Source organism: Kryptolebias marmoratus, linkage group LG23 (assembly GCF_001649575.2).
Source record: "Kryptolebias marmoratus isolate JLee-2015 linkage group LG23, ASM164957v2, whole genome shotgun sequence".
Classification (NCBI taxonomy): Eukaryota; Metazoa; Chordata; class Actinopteri; order Cyprinodontiformes; family Rivulidae; genus Kryptolebias; species Kryptolebias marmoratus.
The window spans coordinates 2,175,688-2,196,384 of NC_051452.1; the positions used below are offsets into that span (position 1 = coordinate 2,175,688).

The 20,697-nt window shown below is 43.2% G+C and overlaps 1 protein-coding gene and 1 long non-coding RNA gene across 4 annotated transcripts in view; one reads left to right on the top strand and one right to left on the bottom strand.

Moving 5' to 3' along the window:
- Window positions 1-907: 907 nt before the first annotated feature.
- Window positions 908-19,992, bottom strand: slitrk6 (SLIT and NTRK-like family, member 6). Its single transcript, XM_017430422.3, has 2 exons — window positions 19,509-19,992; window positions 908-4,795 (listed from the first exon to the last, which is right to left on the bottom strand). Exons 1-2 carry the CDS (start codon window positions 19,554-19,556, stop codon window positions 2,261-2,263), a joined length of 2,583 nt encoding a protein of 860 aa, XP_017285911.1. The 5' UTR covers window positions 19,557-19,992; the 3' UTR covers window positions 908-2,260.
- LOC108244315 overlaps window positions 18,682-20,697 on the top strand; it is a 96,602-nt gene continuing 94,586 nt past the window's right edge. For all 3 annotated transcript variants that reach the window (XR_003039807.2, XR_003039806.2, XR_003039805.2), the window contains exon 1: window positions 18,682-19,287. This is a non-coding gene — a long non-coding RNA (uncharacterized LOC108244315). The remainder of the gene's footprint in view (window positions 19,288-20,697) is intronic.

Below are 20,697 nucleotides of genomic sequence, written 5' to 3' on the forward strand. Positions count from 1 at the left end.
TATCCTGCCTTCCTCACATGAATCTGAATTACAGAGGACTTTGTAGAAACCTGAAATATTCCTGCTAAATCTGTCCCATTTTTGAAGATTTTACTGATTCTAATCAAATGATTTCAACCTTTTTGCTAAATGCTAAATTTTTCCCTCCAGCATTCATGTATTATATTAAGCAAACACCGGAGTGCTGCTGATTGAATTGTTTTAGCTCAGAAGTGAATTTATTTAGACTAAACACAGAATTGCACCTTGCTAATATCTCACTTTTGGCGACACTTATTTTACATATAAATCATTCTGAATCGAGCACCAGAAGATAAACCGTTTGCTTTGCTGCTTTGAACAAACTGGTTATTTGCTTTAACAATGTTTTTTTTTTTGCTTTGGAAATACATAGTTATGTTTTTATGCAGATAGGTTTCTGTTTTGTGCTAGGTGCCAGATTGTCATTAAAACTGATGGGCTACAAGTGTTCTTGTGAAAAAATAAAATAGACTTATACTCAGTTGAGTTATTAAAAACAGCTTTGTTTTGCTTTGTTTTGTCTTTAGGAAGAAAAAAGAAAAAGGAAATTGGAGTTGCGAAAAAAAAAAAAAAAAGCAGGGGTGGAAAAGACCTTAAAGCCATTGTTGTGTGATTAAGGAGCAACTTTGGGCCATCGGTGGGGGGCCACATTATTCACACAGCAGGAAATCAAGCAAATGGTGTTCCAAACGTGTACGTCCATGCGGATATACAGTGGCACTGTCGAGGACAGATAACACCTAGAGAAAGAAAGCGTCTTTTTGCAGCTCCAGGTGCCTTGTGTGTTAATTAGTGGAGAAGCTGCACGCCGCTGAGAAAGCAGCAGGTTTGAAATTCTTGGACCGTTCGGTACGTGAAAAGTACTCCCCCCCCCCCAAAAAAAAAATCACATATTTCAACTCTTTATTTCCTGTTTTCATTACAACTTCTGTTTAGATTCTGTACAGCACCAAAGGCACACAAAACCCCAAGATATAATAGACGTATGTACAAAATATACAGAATAAATATTTCAATCTAGTTAAGTAGAAAAGCTACAGAGTGTGTGCTTACGGGAACTGTTTGGAGTCCTTTCCCCCCCAAGAACGACAACGAACGACAACAACGTCCACGTCGCTAATGTCCGTTTTTTCAGCCGCCGCCTGATGCTCGGAATTTGAAAAGCAAAAAAAAAAAAAAAAAAGAGGCGGCGTTTGTTTTCAGGGTAAATGTTTGGACCGTCGCTCGGTGTTAAAACCACCCCGTTGTTCCTGAATCCTACTTCCTGTCTTCGACGTTAAATAACGGCATCACACACACACGAACTGAATGACCATACGCTTCAGTGGCTCATTTCTTCTAGCGGAAAGAAAAAAAAAAAAAACATTTCAGCAGGACTCTGTTGATTGTCATGCACCATCTTATGGCATTCGAGTAGCGCAATGCATTTTTTTTACAAGTCGTTTATATACTGCACTCCGAGTGCTCCATTCTCTGACTGAAAGAAAAGGAAAATCTTTCATGTGAATATAACCTAGCTCGTATAAAAATAAAATTCCTCCAACTGCAGCTCCTGCAGTGTGTTGGATCAATCATCTGTCAGGAGGACAGCGGTGCAACTGCACTCCTAGCGCTGTTTTTCAATGTACACTTGGCTGTACAATTTGCTGACTCTACGGCATAATGAGCATTCTGGTTCCAGCGTTAAAAGCTGCATCCGAGCAGGGAGGGGGGGGGGGGTGTAATCAGGTCACGGCCAGAATCAGGATCGACTGATTAAGCACAATTCTGGGTCAAGCACTGATTGAAATTCACTCAATTCTTTCCAAACATCTGCTTTATCCTGCGAGGAAAGTCGGAGAGGGAAGGAAGGGAGGGGGGAGCGAGTGTGCCATGTGGATCAATTCAGTCGGCCGCTGCAACGCCATGAAAATTTAATCGTATGTAAAAGAAAAAGCTGATTGAGTGGATTTCACAGTGGGTTCCAACCCCTAAGCCCGCTCGACACACGGCAACAACAGCTTCGTCTGAGTTACATTTGGCTGAAAATCTGACAGCAACTACATAACACGGCTGTCGACAGATGACAAGTAACAAACCAGTTACATTCTGTGCTACGATAAAATAAAATAAAAAAATGTGCCCGTGATATATTTAATTTTTTCATATATTTCTACATTTCACACCGTGGAAAGTACAACAGGGCAAACGGGGTAAGGCACTTGGTTGGAACATGATAAATGTTTTTTCCTACTTCAGCTCAGTTAAATGCAGTTTGATGTTCCAGCACCTCCAAGTAGTCCGGTTCGGTTTGGAGGTTAGCTTTGAGCTCAAAGTACTCGTTCTTAGTTTGCTCGAGCATGACCTTGCGTGGTCGTGTGTACATTATCGTCTCCATTAGCTTTAACTCCTCCTGGTGCCCGGGGACCTGCATGTCGACGGCGGGCTGGAGCCGGGGCATGTTTTTCCGGAAGTACTCAGTTATCCCGAGCTGCTGCTGCAGCTCCTTCTCCCGCTCCAGGATGTTCCGGTACAAGGAGCTCGGGGTCCCGAGGGTGACGAACTCGGCGGGGCACTCTTCGGGTATGGTTCTGAACTTTGAGCTGGGGTTTCCCGTCAGGGGGGATGTGTTCTCCTTCTCCATGAGGCTCCGGCAAAGGTGGTGCTTGGCGCCGGGATCCTCCAGGCCGTAATCCAGATTTGCGTCGTGCCCCTTGTGCTGGGAGCAGTAGGTGGGGTTGCGGCAGATCTGCACGATGGGGCTGTGGGACCTGTCGTCGTACAGGGTGGCGGTCCCGCTCCTTTGCGTCACAGTGTGGTGCGTCGTTTTTTGCCCGTACATGCTGTAGTGCAAGTGGATGGGGGAACAGCTGGCGGTGGTTTCTCGCGGCCCCTCCTCTGCTGCTTTTTTCTTCGCCCTCCGCCTCCTCCGGTGCACCACGAACACCACCAGCCCGGCTGAGCAGAATATAATCATGAGGACAAAAATGAGCAGGCTCAAGATGAGCACAGAAAGCGGGATTGTGTCAGTGAGCGAGATGAACAAACTCTTGTCACCAGGTTGTAACGTCGCCGTTACGCTCTCCTCCCCACCTTGAGGCACTGGGTGGTAGGTCCCTAAACCGGGACACAGCGTCTCATGATGAAGCAACCTCAGCTCTTGCTGCATCACTTTCTTTGGAGTGTGGCACAAAATGGGGCCCTTCACTGTATCCTTTCTCAGCTTCTCCAGCCATTGTTTAAAGCTGAGCAAGTCACAGCTGCAGTCCCAGGGGTTCTCCTCTAAATAAATCTCCTCCAGCGAGTCGAGTTGATCGAGCACGTTGCTCACTGGCAGGTGCATGAGCAGGTTTTTTCTCAGGTTTAATTTGGTGAGGGGCACGTTGCGGAAGATCTGAGCCGGGAGAGAGCTCAGCAAGTTGTTATGCAAGAACAAAAACTTGAGGTTTGGCAGGGGATTAAACGTGCCCGGAGCAATCTCTTTGATGACATTATATTCCAGATACAGAAATTCAAGGTTGTGCAGTCCCACAAACATCGTGGAGAACAGCTTCTCTATTCTGTTGCCGTTCAGATACAGCTTCTTCAAGCTGTTCAGGCTGAGGAAAGTTTCGTTGTCGATGTAATCGATTCTGTTGTTTGCCAGGTTGAGCAGTTCCAAACTGTCGTATGTGACAAAATCATATTTCAGGAGTTTCTGAATCATATTTCCCGTCATGACCAGTTTGGTGGGACTTTCTTGAAGTATTCCAATATCAGATACCTTCTGAATTCCTCGGTCCTGACAGTGCATGAGAAACCCAGCCACGGGGTGATTGTGACAAGAGCAGTGCTCCACACAGGGACTGTCAGGATTGTAAGACGGAGTCGGCACCCTGGCGTCATTTTCCACATTGATCAGCTTGGGAATCTGAGTGACGACCATATCCAGTGACTTTGACGGTTCCTCCAGGTTAATGTCAGCGTGGGACGGGCACAGAACGTCCCGCTTGACTTTAGCCAGAATGGTCCCCTTAAGGTGCTGCGGCGAGCCGCAAACCACGTCCCCGATGACCGACTGGGCCCTCATGTTCTCCATCCAGATTTTTAAATGTAGAATGTCACAGTCACAGACCCAGTCGTTGTCCTCCAGGAGAAGCTCCATGATCCGTCCGATGTGCTCCAAAAAGCCCACATAAGGCAGCGTTTGGAGCTTGTTGCCCCGGAGGTCCAGGTGTGTGAGGGGCACAAAGCGGAAAATGTTGCTGGGTAAAAACTCTATGGAGTTGTCGTTGAGAATCAGGACTTTCAGCCGGATCAGTTTGTTGAAGGCCCCCGGTTCGATGACCCGAATGAAATTCGTGTCAGCCTGGAGAAACTCTAAATTCACCAGGCCTTGAAAAGTGTCCTCTTTCAGCGTGACAAGAAAATTGCTATTTATGTGGAGCTTTTTCAGTGAACTAAGAGTGCTAAAGACCCCTGGCTCCAGCTCTTGTATGCTATTACCCCCAATGTGCAGCGAAAGAGCATTCCTAAGCCCCTCCATTTCCTCGGCACGGAGCTCGACCAAGTCATTCTTGTAAAGGTTCAGATGGAAGGGGACACCTGACGGGACTGCGATTTGGGAGATTTTGCTGATGTTCCTCTGCTCGCAGTTGAGATGAAGGATGCCATCTTTCGCCTCGCAGGAGCACAAGGAGTCACAAGACTCGCTGATGGAGGATGATGGCTTTAAGGGATGGATATCTTGGGATTGAGCTGCAGTGAGAAACAAGCCGATGAAAATGATACAGGGCAGCATTTCGGTCTGCGATATCTGTGAAGACAGAGGCAGGGGGAGAGAGAGAGAAGGAGAGAGAGAAAAAAGGAGCATTGTGTTATTCCGAATGCACAAAGCTAAGAAATCATTTCAAATAATCACTTTATTTCAAAGTGACCAGTAAATGACATTCAGCCGCATCAATCCCGTGCTAAAAATACTTGAGCTTCATAAGTATAGCGGTGATGTAATGTAAAAGTACTTTCATGAGGGAATTATATGCATGAGGAGAATACAAGCCCATCATGGATGAAGGCATTTGTGCCCTGCGGAATTGTCTTTAAGGAGAAAATAATGCATGAAAACAGATTAAAGGCCTAGCATTCCTTGGAGAAATGCTCCTTCCATGCCAAAAGGATCATTGTATGTGGAGACATTATAATTATACATCCGTTTTGGTCAAACCTGCAATCTCAAGCAATACAGCGAGATGTCACGCTCAGCTACTGCGTCGAATTTTACCTCAATATCTGCAAAATTGACTGAGTTATAGCGATTTGTGGTGCGACTGTCAGTTAGCCATGGTGCCAGTCTTTAATTGTGTCGACTCCAAAATATAATCAGTTGCAGATGTACGTCAAATGATTACTTTCTGAAAGTTTCATTGAAGTCCGTTCAGTAGGTCATGAGATCTTTTGCTAACAGACACACAGGGGTGAGCAAAGACATTATCCTCTGCCTTGACCTTTGAGCAAAAAACAGACCCGAGTTTGAGATTTTACTCGCAACGTTACGGGCTCGATGTGTTGGGAGAGATGTTGTGAAGAAATGAAAGGGAGGATGTGTCTTCCCACTGACTCACCGTGGGGATAGTGCTACATTTAAAAAAAAAAAAGAGAGAGAGAAATGACTCGCATTTGACTGATTCCTCTGCCCTTTTGAGCGTGCTGACTCATCGGACTTAAGACCTTCTCGGTGTGAGTCACGCGATGGAAAAAGTCACTCCGGTCGATGTCAAAGCAACATTTAAGGCAGGCATTGTGAATGACTGATGAGGGGCCTTCGGAGTTAACCCCCTCGAGCTCAAAGCAGGCCCGGACCGATCGATGCCGAGGGACCGCTCGGGCACCTGTGTCCGCTGAAAACCGGCTCCCGATAAGAGAACCCAGCGGAGTTTCTGCCGAACGACACGGGGAAGTAATGAGAAGTGAGTTTAATGATAAGCAACCTCTGCATCACTTCCAAATCCAATAAACCAAGTTGACTAACATCAAAACGGATCAAAGGCTAATGGCCTCTGTGGACTCGAGGAGAAGTGGAGACATCTTCCTGAGATCAAGGACGGCGCGGATATGAACTGGTAGCTAACGGAGTTCTTCAAACGGGCGAGCTGTGGAAAGATGACAGCTCTTCGTGTTTTCCAATTCCAGTTGGGATTCATCCTCATTATTATTGCCCGCCGCCGAAAGGGGCAGGTTGTCTGTGTCCGTCATCAAAATACGTGCAGGAAATATTCACGTGACATTTATTCAACATTCAGCTGAACTTTAAAGCCACAAAAAAAAACGTTCTATTGACAATGAGCTCTAATTTGACGCGGAAGTAGCTGAGAATCAATCACGGCGCATTTTCTGACCATGACATCTTGCACTGTTGCGCAAGAGGGCTCATATTGCAAATTGTAAAGGTTAGACCAGAATGGCTACAAGTCTGTCGTTTCTCAGCGTGAGAGAAGCTGGCGCGAAAGGCAGCGGGGCGACATGCATTCCTCCCGCTGGGCCCTTCACTTGAGCAGGACTGGGCGAGCCCTGTTTGTCAGAGACGTATTCCTGTGACTCATGATGAGTTTGTCATACTTAACCTTTATTTGAATAAAGTTGGAGGAGAAAAACTGAAGTTCCTCCCAGCTGAAACTGAACGAGGCGTTGGTGTGTTTGTACTCATCTCTGAGCTCACACAGGTTGCAGGAAACGCTAAGTGTTGGATTATGGACTACAGACTAAATGCAGATCTGTTCTTTTCGATTTCAGTTTCACAAATTAAAGCTAAATTGAAGGTATTTTCCGTTCTCTTCCGCCTACTTTTTCCACTCCAAGCCTTGTGCCGTTTGGTCAAAATTATCGATCAGAACGAAGTCATCGCTATTCACACACAAACTGTAAGGTCACGCAGAATTCCAGCCAATGAAAGATCTACACTTGCTTTCATCTCCAAAGACCTGTGAAGCAGCAGGTTTTGGCCGTTGTAGATAATCATAAATAATATAAAACCTTATTCAGATGAAGCCACTTTAACACAAAGCTCCTACTAAAACAAAATGAATAAATCACTCCCAATGTTATTGATTACTCGCCCTGCAGTGCACCATATACAGCGCTCGGTCTACTAATAATCTCCCCAGACCTTCCCTCTCCGCCCCCGTTCCACAGGGAATCCAACGCAGCTTCAGAAGAAATGCACCAAATTAGCTTTGCGTTCTTGCCTCCAGGGATAGTTTTGCGCTCCGAGTTGCCCTAAAAAGCAATACGAGCGTAACACCAGCACAGCAACAAAAAATAAATAAATTTAAAAATTCCCACAGACACAAACTCATTAGCGATCATTTACAAAAATCAGCATTAGTTCAAACGGAATAGGAAAGTCGAAGGGATTTCTTGTAACCTTTATCTGCCGTTGTAATATGCCATGTGGAACTGGATGTGCTAGATCAGTGGTCTTCAATTAATATTCAGCCAGGTCCGCATATAGAGAAGTTTCTCAAGCATGGGTCTAAAAAAAATATATATAGTAAAATAGGTATATCAATAAAAAGTGATCCATCCATCCATTTTCTGCACCCACTTTTTTTTGTGGAGGGTCGAGGGGGAGCTGGTGTAAAATTTATGACGTAAAAAATAAATGATAGTACGTCAATTTCATATAAAATGAATTGATTCCCGTTTTCTACGGTTAGTAAAATAACATTACCATTTAAAAGCATCATAAGGAGCTTTGGAAATGGGGGTGTCAATAAGCTTGGTTTGCTTTTTGGAAGAACAGATGCTTTCTTTTTTTTCATACGCAAATAAAAATCCAAAACCTCTGCAGTCAAAGTAACACTTCCCCGAGTCGTTAAGGATTTTTATGTCGACTCGAAATGCGAGTGTTGCTGGAAAGTCGGTCACTGGCTCAGGTTTCTGGAGGACTTCTGGCTATGACTGCTCATATTCATTTTGTTGTACCCTTTACACTGTAGATGTTATTAATTCCTACTATCTCTACATATGAGACATTTTGGTTTTAACACAAAAAGAGTAAGTCCATCTTTATTATCTGAATGTCCAAAAGCACACTTCGCTCTCAGATTGCAAGTTTACTTGTTGTTCCTAAAGTTTTTAAACGCAGAAGAAGAGGCAGACTTTTCAGTTATCGAGCTCCTCGCTTGTGAAACCAACTTCAAATTTCTTCTCATGAGGCTGACACCATGTCTACTTGTTAGACTAAGCTTAAGTCTTTCATTTTTAATAAATCCTATAGTTAGGGTTGGCGTAGGTTTCCTGAGCTGTCCCTTACTTCTGCTGCTGGAGGATAAACTGACCACATTTCCTCCCTCAGCTGTTGTTTTTTTATTACTCTGTTTATATTCGCTATTACTGCTGTCAATAATTTTGTGTTTTCTCCTTGTCTCTCCATAGAAACTACACCCGTGACCCAACGCCTCTACCTTTGTTTGTGTCTCTTTCCTGTCCTCTGAACCCCAAGTCAAACAAGGCGGGTGGCTGCTCGCCCTGAGCCTGGTTCTGGTTCTGCTGGAGGTTTCTTCCCTGTTCAAAGGGAGTTGTGCCTTTCCACTGTCACCCGTGTGCTATTCAGGATGGGGAATTGTGTTAATTGGCAGTTCGTAACGTACTGTATATGACTTTATTATGACTAATTAGAGTTCAGTCTGGATCCGAATTGAACTGAATTTGGATGTATTTTTGTTGTATAATGCCCTGACTTGGCTTTAGTTGTGAATTGGTGCTATAAAGAAATGGAAATAAACTTATTTGAGTAAGAGTATGTGAAAAAAGTTATTTCCTTTTTTTTTTTAAATTGACAGCCATGCTAATTTTTGATACCAATACAGCTTTATTAGACTTCTCCCTCTAGCTTCTACCTCTTCATTTGGGTTTGGATCTGGACTTAGGTCTGCCATTTAAGGATCTGGATGAAGGATGAGTTTGTATCATAACATACATGAACATCGACAGGACAAAATGATCCGAGAAATTATCTACAGTAACAGAAAAAGGAATTGAATACAAAAAGTCCCCATCCCCTTTTTTTAATATTCCAGAAATCCCATCAGGCACTCATCAACAAGAAACATGCAGAAAATTGAGAGATATGATTGTTTGTCAGCTCAGCTGCTAATGTTTATGGATGGAAAAACTAAAATTGCAATTTGTCAAACCTAATAAATTTGGCTTGTTTACTCAGAGCAAAGCATTCAGACATTAACTGTGAAACTAGCCTCCAGAACAGATTTTTTTTTATTATTGTTTATCTGTTTGTTCAGGAGTCTGCTGATGGTCATGGTGTCCGGAGCTCTCAACACTGTCACCTGACGGCTGGCAGGACAATATGAAAAAAAAAAGTCTATTAACAGATGTTATCGGCATGATAACGCTGCTGAGGGGAGGGGATGGGAGGCAGGAGCCGGCCGCACTCCATCATCTGTATTTCAAACAGACTCCTTTAACGGATCCATTTTTCAGGCAATCAATGTTGCGTGGAATTTGGTGTGACGGGCGAAGGAGATGAAACATTTTTTCCAGTGCCAGTCTTCAATTGCGCTCCCTCGCGCAGATTCAAATGTGCGTCCCTTGCTCTTCAGACAATTCAATTAGGTATCTGGTGAAGATCTCTCCTTGTGTGGGCAGCCACCTCATCGTTAAAAAAAAAAAAAAAAAAAAATCTAAAGTAGCACAGACCTGAGGTGGGCTCTAAGACGGTGAAGCTCATTCTGCAGAATATTTATCATACCCTCGGTCTGTACAGATACTGGCCACTTACAAACCAATAAAAGCCTGTTCACACTTCATTTGAGCCAGCTGTAAACTGGATCATTTCAGTGCAGTGAAACGCTACATTATATCATGAGAGCAGCACCTCTTTAATAGAATATCAAGACACTATGATTCTAGAAAGAACATACTGAGACGTCATGAACGCACATATTTATTCACCACTATGGAATATTGACAAGCTATTGTTTTAGCATAGCCATCAGTAGGATATGATCATTGATCAGTGAACACAAGATGGGGTCAGGTTTATTAACAGATCATTATCTTACCTGTTGTAGATAGCTCTTTGAATGACCTCAGTTTGGAGAAAAAGTTCAACTCTGACCAAATTGACAAGATAACGGCTAGGTCACGCTCAGAATTAATGGCATTCCTTTGTTTTATTTTTATTTTTAAATGAAACACCAAATCCTGGTAGTGACACGCGTCAAATATTCAAAAAGAAATCGAATAAATACCAAGGAATTCGAGAAGTGTTTAGCCTAAAATCGGCTAGTTCAAAAGAGGTCAAGATTAAACGAGGTTTGCTCCCATCTTGTGCTTCACAGCAACTCACGAAAACGCTTTTTGTCATACGTTATGCATGACATGAAAATAAAGATATTCCTGCTAGAAGTGCTTCAGGTTGCACTGGAAGTGCTACAGCCACCTGGTGCTGCTATTTGCTCTTGCACTACAATTCAAAGTGGGTTGCTGTGTATGTTTACATCAATCTTGGCCGGCTCGGTTAGCTGTTAAGCTAGTATCTCATCGAGCCGACGCTGCTGGCGACAAACTGCAAACTGCATTCGCGAGGGAGTTTTTGAGAAAGTCTGAAACTTTTGCAAGGGTTCTCAACTTCCTTGCCTAGCAGTTAAAAAAAAAACAAAAAAAAAGGGGCTTCTGTAACCTGTCTCAGACCCTTCACAATTTAATTTCCACAATTCTAGAGCGCCTAGAGTCTATGTATGCAAACGCTCGGCGAATGAATTTTGGCCCAGATTTTCCAGGAAGTTCATGCAAATGTGGTGGTCAGTGTGATTCCAGGTGAAAATCTTCACGTTTTCCATTTACCTCGTGAGCCTGGTCAGATTTAAGCCCAAAACTGAGGTTCAAAGCTATCTACAATACGATTTTTATTTGATTATAAAGTATTTTCTATCTCATCTATCTGTATACCACTAACTGGCACAATTAGGCGTGATAAATTCTTTGATTAAAGCCAACCTTCCAGTGTCTAATTTTGTTCCATTTTCAGTAGGAATTAGACTTTCCAACAGTCTGACAAACTGCTGAATGACAGTGACTTTCACTCTCCGTACCAAAGAGAACGTACGCCCTTGGTTCTCATTGATTCTGCACGCTTCACACACATGATGGTCAGAGCCCCTGCAGTCAGACATATTTTTATCATCGGAATATTTGTCAGAGTTTAGCAGCGGACTAATACCCACAGCGTGCGCATAATGACGACGCGAACAGAGCCGTAGTCAGACGTGCACGGTGCCGCGGCACGCCATCCAGCCGACGGTTCGGCGCGTTGCTTCTAGAGAAAATGAACTCGGCTGAAATCATGTTTTGTGCTTGACTTTGTCAAAGTAAGTATTGCATGAGGGAGCCACAAACGGCTCATAAGGCTCGGGCATATTTGCGTAGGGTTAGGCTTGTTATCAATCGTAGCATTTGATAGCGAAGGTCGTTTGCAGTTTTGCTGATATTGCTGAATTGTCTTAGCTTTTTCTTATTCTTTCTTAGACTTTCATTCAACTGAAGCTTTGATTTTAGTTCTTTTTACGGTCAGACATTTTGAGCATTCAAACCAGGGAGAAAGGGCATCCCCAATCTTTTCTGACATAAAGCCAGTTTTTAAACCTTAAAGATTTTAGCGCGGATGTCAAAACTAAGGGGTATTAGCTGCACTTGCAAAAGCTGACAAATGTAAATACTTTTCCCATGAGAAATATTTTATTATCTATGGTAATGTATAACGTAAACCACTGTAAAGTTTAATTTAATGGATTTGATGGTTTACATTTCGTATCATTGATTTTCCGTAACTGCAAGTAGCTGCAAGTATTTATCACGAGTAAGTATTTATGTTCAAAATTCAAGTGATGAGACTGCAAGACGCTGTGACTCAAACGAGGAAACAGAACCCTCGCAAACTTTTCTAAACAATTTGGAGAATCCCTTAGGGATGCCATTTGCCAACATTTGTTGCCCAGTGAGATACTGGCTTAACAAGCATAAAAAAAAAAAAAAAGTCGAATAGCACTGTATTTCTCTGTTTAAACCATTGTCACAACAACCACTGACATGTCTGGTTGGGTGTATTATAATATACTTTGTTTAGTAATCCTGTCAGTCTTCCCTAACAAGTTTAAAAAGATGCTATTTGCAAAGATGTTGAAGGCAACCAACCATACATGGGCATAGTGACATTGTGTTTCTTTTCATGGAAAAAGATTTGACAACAAGTAATGGCAGATGAACATAATTTTCTATTGCTCATTACTACTGGTGACTTATAAGTAAAGACCACCTGGGTCGGGTGGTGCAAGCTGTTAGCCGATTATGGTACAAAAGACCCTTCTGGTTTGACTTACTGATAAAGAAAAGCAAACCTTTAGTGGCTTATTTATAAAAAAACATTCATATAGACAGCTGATCATATAGCTATTTATGAACAATGATATACCAACAAAACTGTGAGAATAAACCAGTACAGGCGCAGCTTCATTACCTTGTGAGCTATAAAATCTCCTGACTTACTGTTCTGTACTGGTGGGCCTTCGTTTCTAATGGAGAACATATGCATGATAGAGCTAATAATAGAAGCACAAGGTCTCTGCATAAAGAAGGGAGGGAGATGGCTCGCCTCCCCTGGCAAGTGTGATTTAGCAGGCTTGCATTTCAAATGGTCTGTTTAACTAATGCGCAGTAATTAGTGCTCCAGAAATGAGCATGCACTATACACCAGCGTACAGCGGCGTCAAGGTGCAGTTTTTCTTTTTTGTTTTTTTTTTCCTTCCCTTTGTACGGAGACCCATCTGTGCCCGACAGATGTATGTAGCCGTGTCGCCTACATTGGTGTCGCTTTAAAAAGCAACACTTTTCCCCATTCTGCTGTGAGTCACCGGCAGGACTGACCAGCTGGAGATGAAATTGTTCCGAAAACTCAATAAAATAAGCAGCTGTGTAAGAAAGTCAGAGCAAACGGGTTATTTAAAAAGGCCACTAATAACTTGGTAGCAACAGTCTCGACTGGTTTTTGTGGGCTTGACTTCATGACTACTTTAGATGTATTCAGCAAGAATGGCAGTTGATGAAAATATCCCAATGTGATGGCTGACATTTTTTTTATTTTATTTCTGGAAATACAAAATGAAGACAGACCTGTTGCCCGGGTGAGCTCCACCTTTACTGCTAGGACATGTGCACGTCCCTCCACTTTGATCTGTGCAAAATGCAGAGTCACAAGATTCCTGACTAGCAGAATTAGCGAAGGCATCGCTGCACCCTATGTTCCATTAGTTCCCCTTCACACCGGATGATAGCTCGGGATGGGAATCTGTAGGAATATTAGATCCAGAGGGATGCGATGATAAAAAAAATTATCAATGCTTTTGATTATCCTGATGCACCGCCACCAGTGGCCCATTTTCCACTGTGATGACTTGGTAAATACTTGTATACTTTGAATTAATTTACCTCCAGCTGTATATCTCGCTCAGCCATCTTGTGGACGGGTCTGTCACATGCACGCTACAGACTGTCTGGGATCTGCACCCCTTAATCTTCCATGCTCATCCTAAAAATAAGCAGCAGCTAACATTAACCGTTGTTAACATGAACATGATAAATGAACCCTCGTCTTGGTTTAGGTTTATAACTCCTCAGTGTTCAGAATCACGTTGAAATAACTCTGTTCGCCTCGGCGCCTGTTAAAGTTCGGTGCTGTACTCGCACCTTCTGAGTGGTATTAATTAGCTTTGTATAAGCAAACGGCAAAACAACCAACGCATAGGTTGACATAAGCATACACCACATTTACACTGCAGTCCCAGCCATTTCTGTTTTTAACTGCCAGTGGTAAATACTTTAACAGTTAATAAAATACATCTTTCATTAGAAGACGATAACTACAAAAACATACGTGTTTCTTTCATCAGTATCGTCAAAACGCCAAATTATTGATGCCAGTTTGAACTGTCAAATTATCTCCCATTGGGACTGTAGTCCATTAAATTAAACTCACACATACTTAAGGTTTAGTGTTTTTATGACATGGTAAACCGTCAAGTACTTCTTTTGTAGCGTCTTTAAATCAGCAGGTGCTAATTGTACCAGTGTTAGCTCACAGCTCTTCAATTAGTGAACTCAGCAGGATTCTGCTGAACAAACTTTTTTAAAGTCGACCTACCGGTGGCTTTTTTATAAGAAGCAACTTCGTGTAAGCTGTTAGTGCGACAATTAGTTACAAAGGTCGCTAAAAATAAACTACAGGCCATAGGCAGTCGCATCTGTTTGTTTTGTTTAGCTGACTGCCAATGTCTAGACTATTATTCTCATAAGATGCTGAGAGATTCTGTGGCATGTTAAGCCTTTAGACGTTTAAAGAAATGAAGGCCCAGCTTTAAGCCTTGTGAGTAAATTCCAGCTTCTCCATTACAAAAAATCATAATAAACACTGCTTGTCCTCATGTTCTGTGTTATAAAAAATGAAAAGATGTTATGAGATGGGCATCATAAGTGTTGCCGACTATCTCGAACAGATATTACCTTAAATCAAACATGGCTCCTATTCGGATTCTTTCACTGCTCTGCCCTCTGACTATTTAATCACCAGATGCAGGCGTAATTCATTCCCGTGTCACACCGGGATCAGCGCAGGCTGCTTTATGATGCAGAGCCAGTAGGACTAAAACTCCACCCATGTGTCTGTGAGCGGACCGATTTTTTTGCAGAATCGATGGGAATCCAGTCTGCGGGCCGGCGAACCAGCGAGACCGACCAGAACGGCCAGTCTGAGATGCAGCAGACTTTAACGGTGAACAGATGGAGGCAGATGAGTGGCAAAAAAAAAAAAAAAAAACATTCTTGGAAGACTAGAGCCGTTTCCACTCAACGGTTTAACACAATTCAGAATAAAAAAATAAAAAAACATGTCTGACGGTTAGAAGGACAGGTCAGCCCTTTTGTGTTGGTGTTCCATGAAAATGTTATGAACAATTAATTTTTCACCTGCAGTACACAGCAGGGCCACATGATGATAATTACTCAAACACTGATTTATATTTTTTCCATCCTAAGACATGCAACAAAAACCCTAAATCACCAGCAATAATTAGCATATATGATAACATTGCAAACATCATGGAAAAGACTCATTTTATCACTGGAAATTTATACATAAATCAACTGTTTCAAAGTCATTGCTGCAGACAATGATGCTATGATGACTCACTGATATTTACATGAATATATTCTTTAGGGTTCTGCAAAGACTAGATAATAAAAAAACACATGAAAACAGGTTTAGTGCAACATATTTCTACCACAAGAAGCTACGGTAAGTCTACAAGGCCAAACGCCAACAACTTCTCTGTTGAATCTCTTAAAATGGCAGCACAGATTAATGTTAACAAAATCTGGCAAGATTTGAGAAGGATTTGTTTTAAAGACCTAAAAAGCACCATAAAATGGGGTCCAATCCTGCTAGCCATTAGCTTGACTCCTAGGTGGACTTTTTTTTTTCCTTTTTCTTCATTACCACCTAACCTATCAATGATGTCACAGCTAATGAGCTACTACTTGACAGAACATCACTTCAAAAGTGACTAAACTATCCTTTTACACACAATTCCACCTTAAAATATCGGAACTTTTTGGAGAACTTTTATGATCCCCCCAAAAAAAAAAACTAATAAGGAGTCCAGCTTTAAACTAAATGAGTTCATCTGCTTGTTTCTTTTTTTTCCAGCTCTGATACTGTGGCTGACTTAATTGAGTGCCTGATGACTTTACAAGCACGGAGGCTCGAGTTGACCCGAACCATCCGCCTGAACAAGACCTCTGAAGACCAATTAAGTCGGAATGCTACAGAGGGTAATTAAAGCTGCTGGACAGCATTCAAAGTTCCTGTTAGAAGCAGGACAGATGCTTCGAAGACAGCTGAAAAACAAAAAAAACCCTGATATTACCTGTAAGTCTGTATTTGTAGGTGACATGGATTAGCCTTCCGAATCTTGGAATCGTACCAGCGGCATTTACAGACAACAACAGTTGATAACGCGCCACGTGACATTTCAGACAAAGGCAGTCAGGTGTTTATTGTCCTAAAAAAAACCCTCCTCATGCTGCATGAACTACTTCCCGTTCCAGCATTGTTCTTTTAATACCCACGAACACCAAGGACAGAACACCTGTGATGATTGTCTGCTGCCTTTTTTTAGTATTTTTCATCGAGATGCAACTTTAACTTTGCTCAATCGCAGTTTAGTCGAGTTAATGTTCCAGCGTCGAGCCTATATTTGGACGTTTGGACTGAGCGCCCCAAGTGGAAAACCCATAATGAGGAGCCCTGCGTGGACTCTATTGACTCACCAGACTCCAATAAAAGATGACTGGCCTGCAGCTCCGGCCTCCTATATTCCTTTTTCAAAGAGAGGTTTATAGCAAGAAGCGCTGCCAGTGAAAGGGGCTATTTTCTCACAGGTGTTTGATATAACACACTCCTGGACGACGGCAATACAACCACAGGGTGACTAAGCACAAATGGGGAAGAGCTGCTTTTAATGATACAGCGCGCCTCGTCTCGCAGACGCACAGAAAGGAGGTACATTTCACAAGACCTGGTCATTTACTTCAATTTGAACTGACTTTTAAACGCTTGGATACGACAAAACCAACAAACCTCCTGCACTAAGAGCCCCCCTGCTAGATTCCCTCCCCCGTGCACTATTATCTCTCACAGTCACGGGAAACAGGAAGTCCACCTTCGTTTGGTTCTAGGGTTTTCTGCGTCAGGACGTAAGGTTTCTAAAGGTTCTAAAATGAGTCAAACCTAACCTCAAGTATACAAAAAGCACACCCCAGACTCTGGCATGTGATTGATTATGAAACAAAAATAAAGCCGAGAGGGGAAAAAAAGCTCTGGGTGAGAAACTTAAACCCCATGATTCAACAATTTCAGCTTGTAGAAACCTCATTTTCTGTTTGACTTTCAGTCTCTCGCTTCATTGTTTTTCTCATTTTGGGCCCATTCTGTTGTAGGTTCGCCACTGTGTCTGGGATCGTCGTCTTAGCTGGACGACTCGATTTTGTCCAAGCTTCAGCCGTTTCGTCATATTTGACTCTGGAACACTTTGGTTTTACGGAGGCGTTCGTGGTCGACTCCATGGTCCCGTGGCTGCAAAACAAACTCAAATCATCACCCCTCCACCGCCGTGCTTGACAGCTGGCATGAAGCATTTGCGCTGCTGCTGAGTGTTTGGTTTTCTCCACACACGGCGCTTTGCATTATGGGTAAATGCGTCTCCACTTTGGTCTCGTCTGTCCAGTGTTCGAGAAGTCTTGTGGTTCAGTGAAATGAAATTTTACACACCCAAGTTATGGTGCTATATTCTTTTCAGACAAAAAAAAAAAAAAAGGAGGTTTTCTCCAGGCAATTTTCCCCCCAACAAGCCATACTTATTCAGACTTTATCTAATTGTTCTGTCATGAACTTTAAAACCCAAACTGATAAATGAGGCACCTGGCTGCTACTTCTCTTAAATCTTACAGAAGCAGCAAGCATTACACTTATTTTTCATTTTGGCTCCATTTTAGTTGAAGGAATAACGACATGGTGAAATGAGTTTTTAGCTTTTTTTTTTTTTTGTTCACTTCAGGTTAAATTTAAATATTTTATATTTCTATCAAAATTAGATGATTTTTTTTATTATATCCTGATATGTCAATGTCCAGAATTGAAACAGGGTGGATTTTTTTTTTTCCCCCTCATGCACTTAAAGGTCACCAACCAAGATTTCTCTACAGTCAGGAGTGATGGGGAAAAAAAAGAGGAGAGTGTGAGATGGCGAGACTTGTTGCGTCCAGAACAAAAAAAAAAAAAAGGGTTGTTTCATTTCACTGTGACATGGGATCACAGATCAGACTCCCCGCCGCCACTGACACTAGTGTGTGCGTCCTCTGGCCTGGTGTATGTTCCCTCCGACCGGCCGAGACCAGGTTTCCCAGGCCCCAATTACCGCGGGAGTTGTCGCCTTTTACCTCCCCCCACCCCACCCCCATCCGAATTGGAAGTTGATGTGGCTTGCCCTGCAAAGTCAAACACCACCACTCCGCCCACGGAGCCGCACAAGATCCCCCATGCCGGCGCTGCAGTTCAGGAGAAATGATAATTATGACAGCCGCCCCCTCGAGAGGCGAGAGAGAGTTCAACTGCGAGGGGGGCCCTCTGTGCAGCCCCGGATTTATTTTGGTGATTGATTCAACATTTTATGTGTTTTTTCCAGGCACCTCGCTTATTCTTTTCTGTTTGTTTTTGAGAAAAATCTCTCTGCCTGAACATGTACTTGGATAAGTGGTATAAACTCCCCCCTTGCCTGGAGCTCAACCACTGAGCTCCAAATCTGCCGGTTTTCCCTTTGGCTACTGTTCCACATGACAACACCTGGTCAAACACAAACTTCCCTGCTGACACTGCAGGTACGACTGCCACTGTACCACAAGAATTTTGGGTTTTTTTTGCATTAATTCCCCCCAAACGATTTCCAGATGAAACAATAAGTGCTGCAAATGTAGCATAAATTGCCAAACTGTTCCGCTATATATGCATTAAAGCCATTCAGTGATAGATGGCGAATCCATTTTTTTTTTTTTTTTTTTTTTTGGGCCATTAACCGTCAATTCATTCAAGCAACAAATTGAGGTCCAGATTCAATTAAGCAACCCACAACCTAATTAAACGGCGTCTTCCTTATTAGCTTTGATTTAAATGGAGCCATCACATCATCTAATAGAAGGAGGGTAAAGCAGAAAAAAAAATATATGCAGCCTGGGAGGACAGTGCAACTGATTAAGCTGGGTATAAATGCAGCACAGCTGGACTTAATTAGTCGTGATGTACGGCAGTTGCAGCAAACAAATTGGGCTTTTTGATTGGCTGAGCCGAGGCGTGACGTAGACGCGCATAAACACACACCTGTGACCGATGAGCCTAATTGCGTCCGATTTTTTTTTTTTTTTTTTTTTGCTTAAATCCGCTGCCATTTGGGACATACTGAGGCTGTAGGTGTTTTTAAGGCTTCGTCGTGTCTTTATAAGTACTCCCAGATAACTTTGGGCATATTTTCGAGGCGCGCGCGCGAGAGAGGAAAGGCTCGAGGCGTTTATCGTCGCGGCGCGGCGGGAATACGGCAACTGTGTGTGGCAGACAGCCAGGTGCGCTGGAAGTAATGAAGCCCACCCTCCTCCTTCTCCTTCCCTCCCCTCTCCTTCAGGAAGAATTCACAGGTCGGTGCTTTATCCTGTCAGTTGCAAACACTCTCTATCTCTTGTTTTTTTCCATAACAAACAAATCGAGACAAGTGGCGGAACTAGAACCAATCTGAAGCTGCCCCATATTGGCCAGTTGACATCCTTATCCGAATAGCATCTCCGTGAACCCGTCATGGCCGCATTAAAAGTCAGCAAACACGCATAGCAGTGTGTGACAAGTCCGCTTCGTGACTTACCGACTGAAACCGATGAAGACGGAGGAAGGGTAGTCCAAATGTCAGCATAGCCGGTCCATAATTAAATGCGGGGGGGGGGGAGCCGACCACTTGAGTCTCTCTCTGTCTCTCCTGTCCGCCAGGCTCCGATGAAAAAAAAGAAGAAGAAGAGGAGGAAAAACTTGGTCCTTTCGCCCCCTTCTGTCTTTCTTTCTTCGTCCCCCTCAGGTCTTCGGGCTTGCCGCTGCCAACGCACGCGCCGGGGCGAGACGATTTCTTCCGCCGCGCGCGGGGAGGAAGCGGGCTCCCCCCTCGGTCCCGGGATGCCGAGCGCCCGCCTCCGCAGAGTTAATTAGGATCTGAGTTCTCCCCCTCTTCTTTCTTTCTTTCTTTTTGATGTTTCGCAGTTTTTGAAGCCCGGCCACTGTCGGCACGCGCGCGCTGCCCTGCCTCACGCGCTCTGTGTAGTTAACCAATCTGAGACGCACTGGAGTTGCTCGGTCATTTGCATGCCGTGGAGGTGGACTGCGAGGAACGAAATTCAATTAGGCTGCAACCAACGGAAGCGTTTCCTGTGGGGGGTTTCAAAATAAAAGCGTCGAAACTCAAACTTGTTTAAAAATGTGAAACGAATTACCTCTTTTGAATAGTTTTAAGTAGTGGGCATTACATGTTGTTAAAGCTGCCTTAAACTATATTAAAACGAGGCGCACAAATGAGGCGCACGAGGTTTATTTCATAAAATTAAAAAAAGCTTGCTTTTATTTTTTAGGGACGTTCGTCGAGCATGCACCATTTCCTTTTTCTAAATATCCTATAGTTGGTTAAACAGCTGGAGGAGCTCCTTAGCAGTAATGCAGTGCTCCTCCTCTGAGGTTTTCATCAAATGTAGTGGGGGGGGGGGTAAAAAAATAAAAATAAATAAATGTAACATTGATAAGCTTTAATTAACCTGCTGCTCTGAGCCCCAGGGACAAATGCAACACTACAGCTGGCATAAACAGATAATTCATCCAAAATAGATTAACTGTCCAAAAAGAAGCAACAGTCCATTATTGATGTGTATCATTTATAACACAATTAACAAATACACAAGTTGCCATATGAGGGGGGGGGGAATGAGCATCAGCAAACCGACATTCAAGCTGCCTCGTGTCCTTGAAAACGACTCTGGCGCTACCAGGACTGACCTCTAACCCCCCCCCCCCCC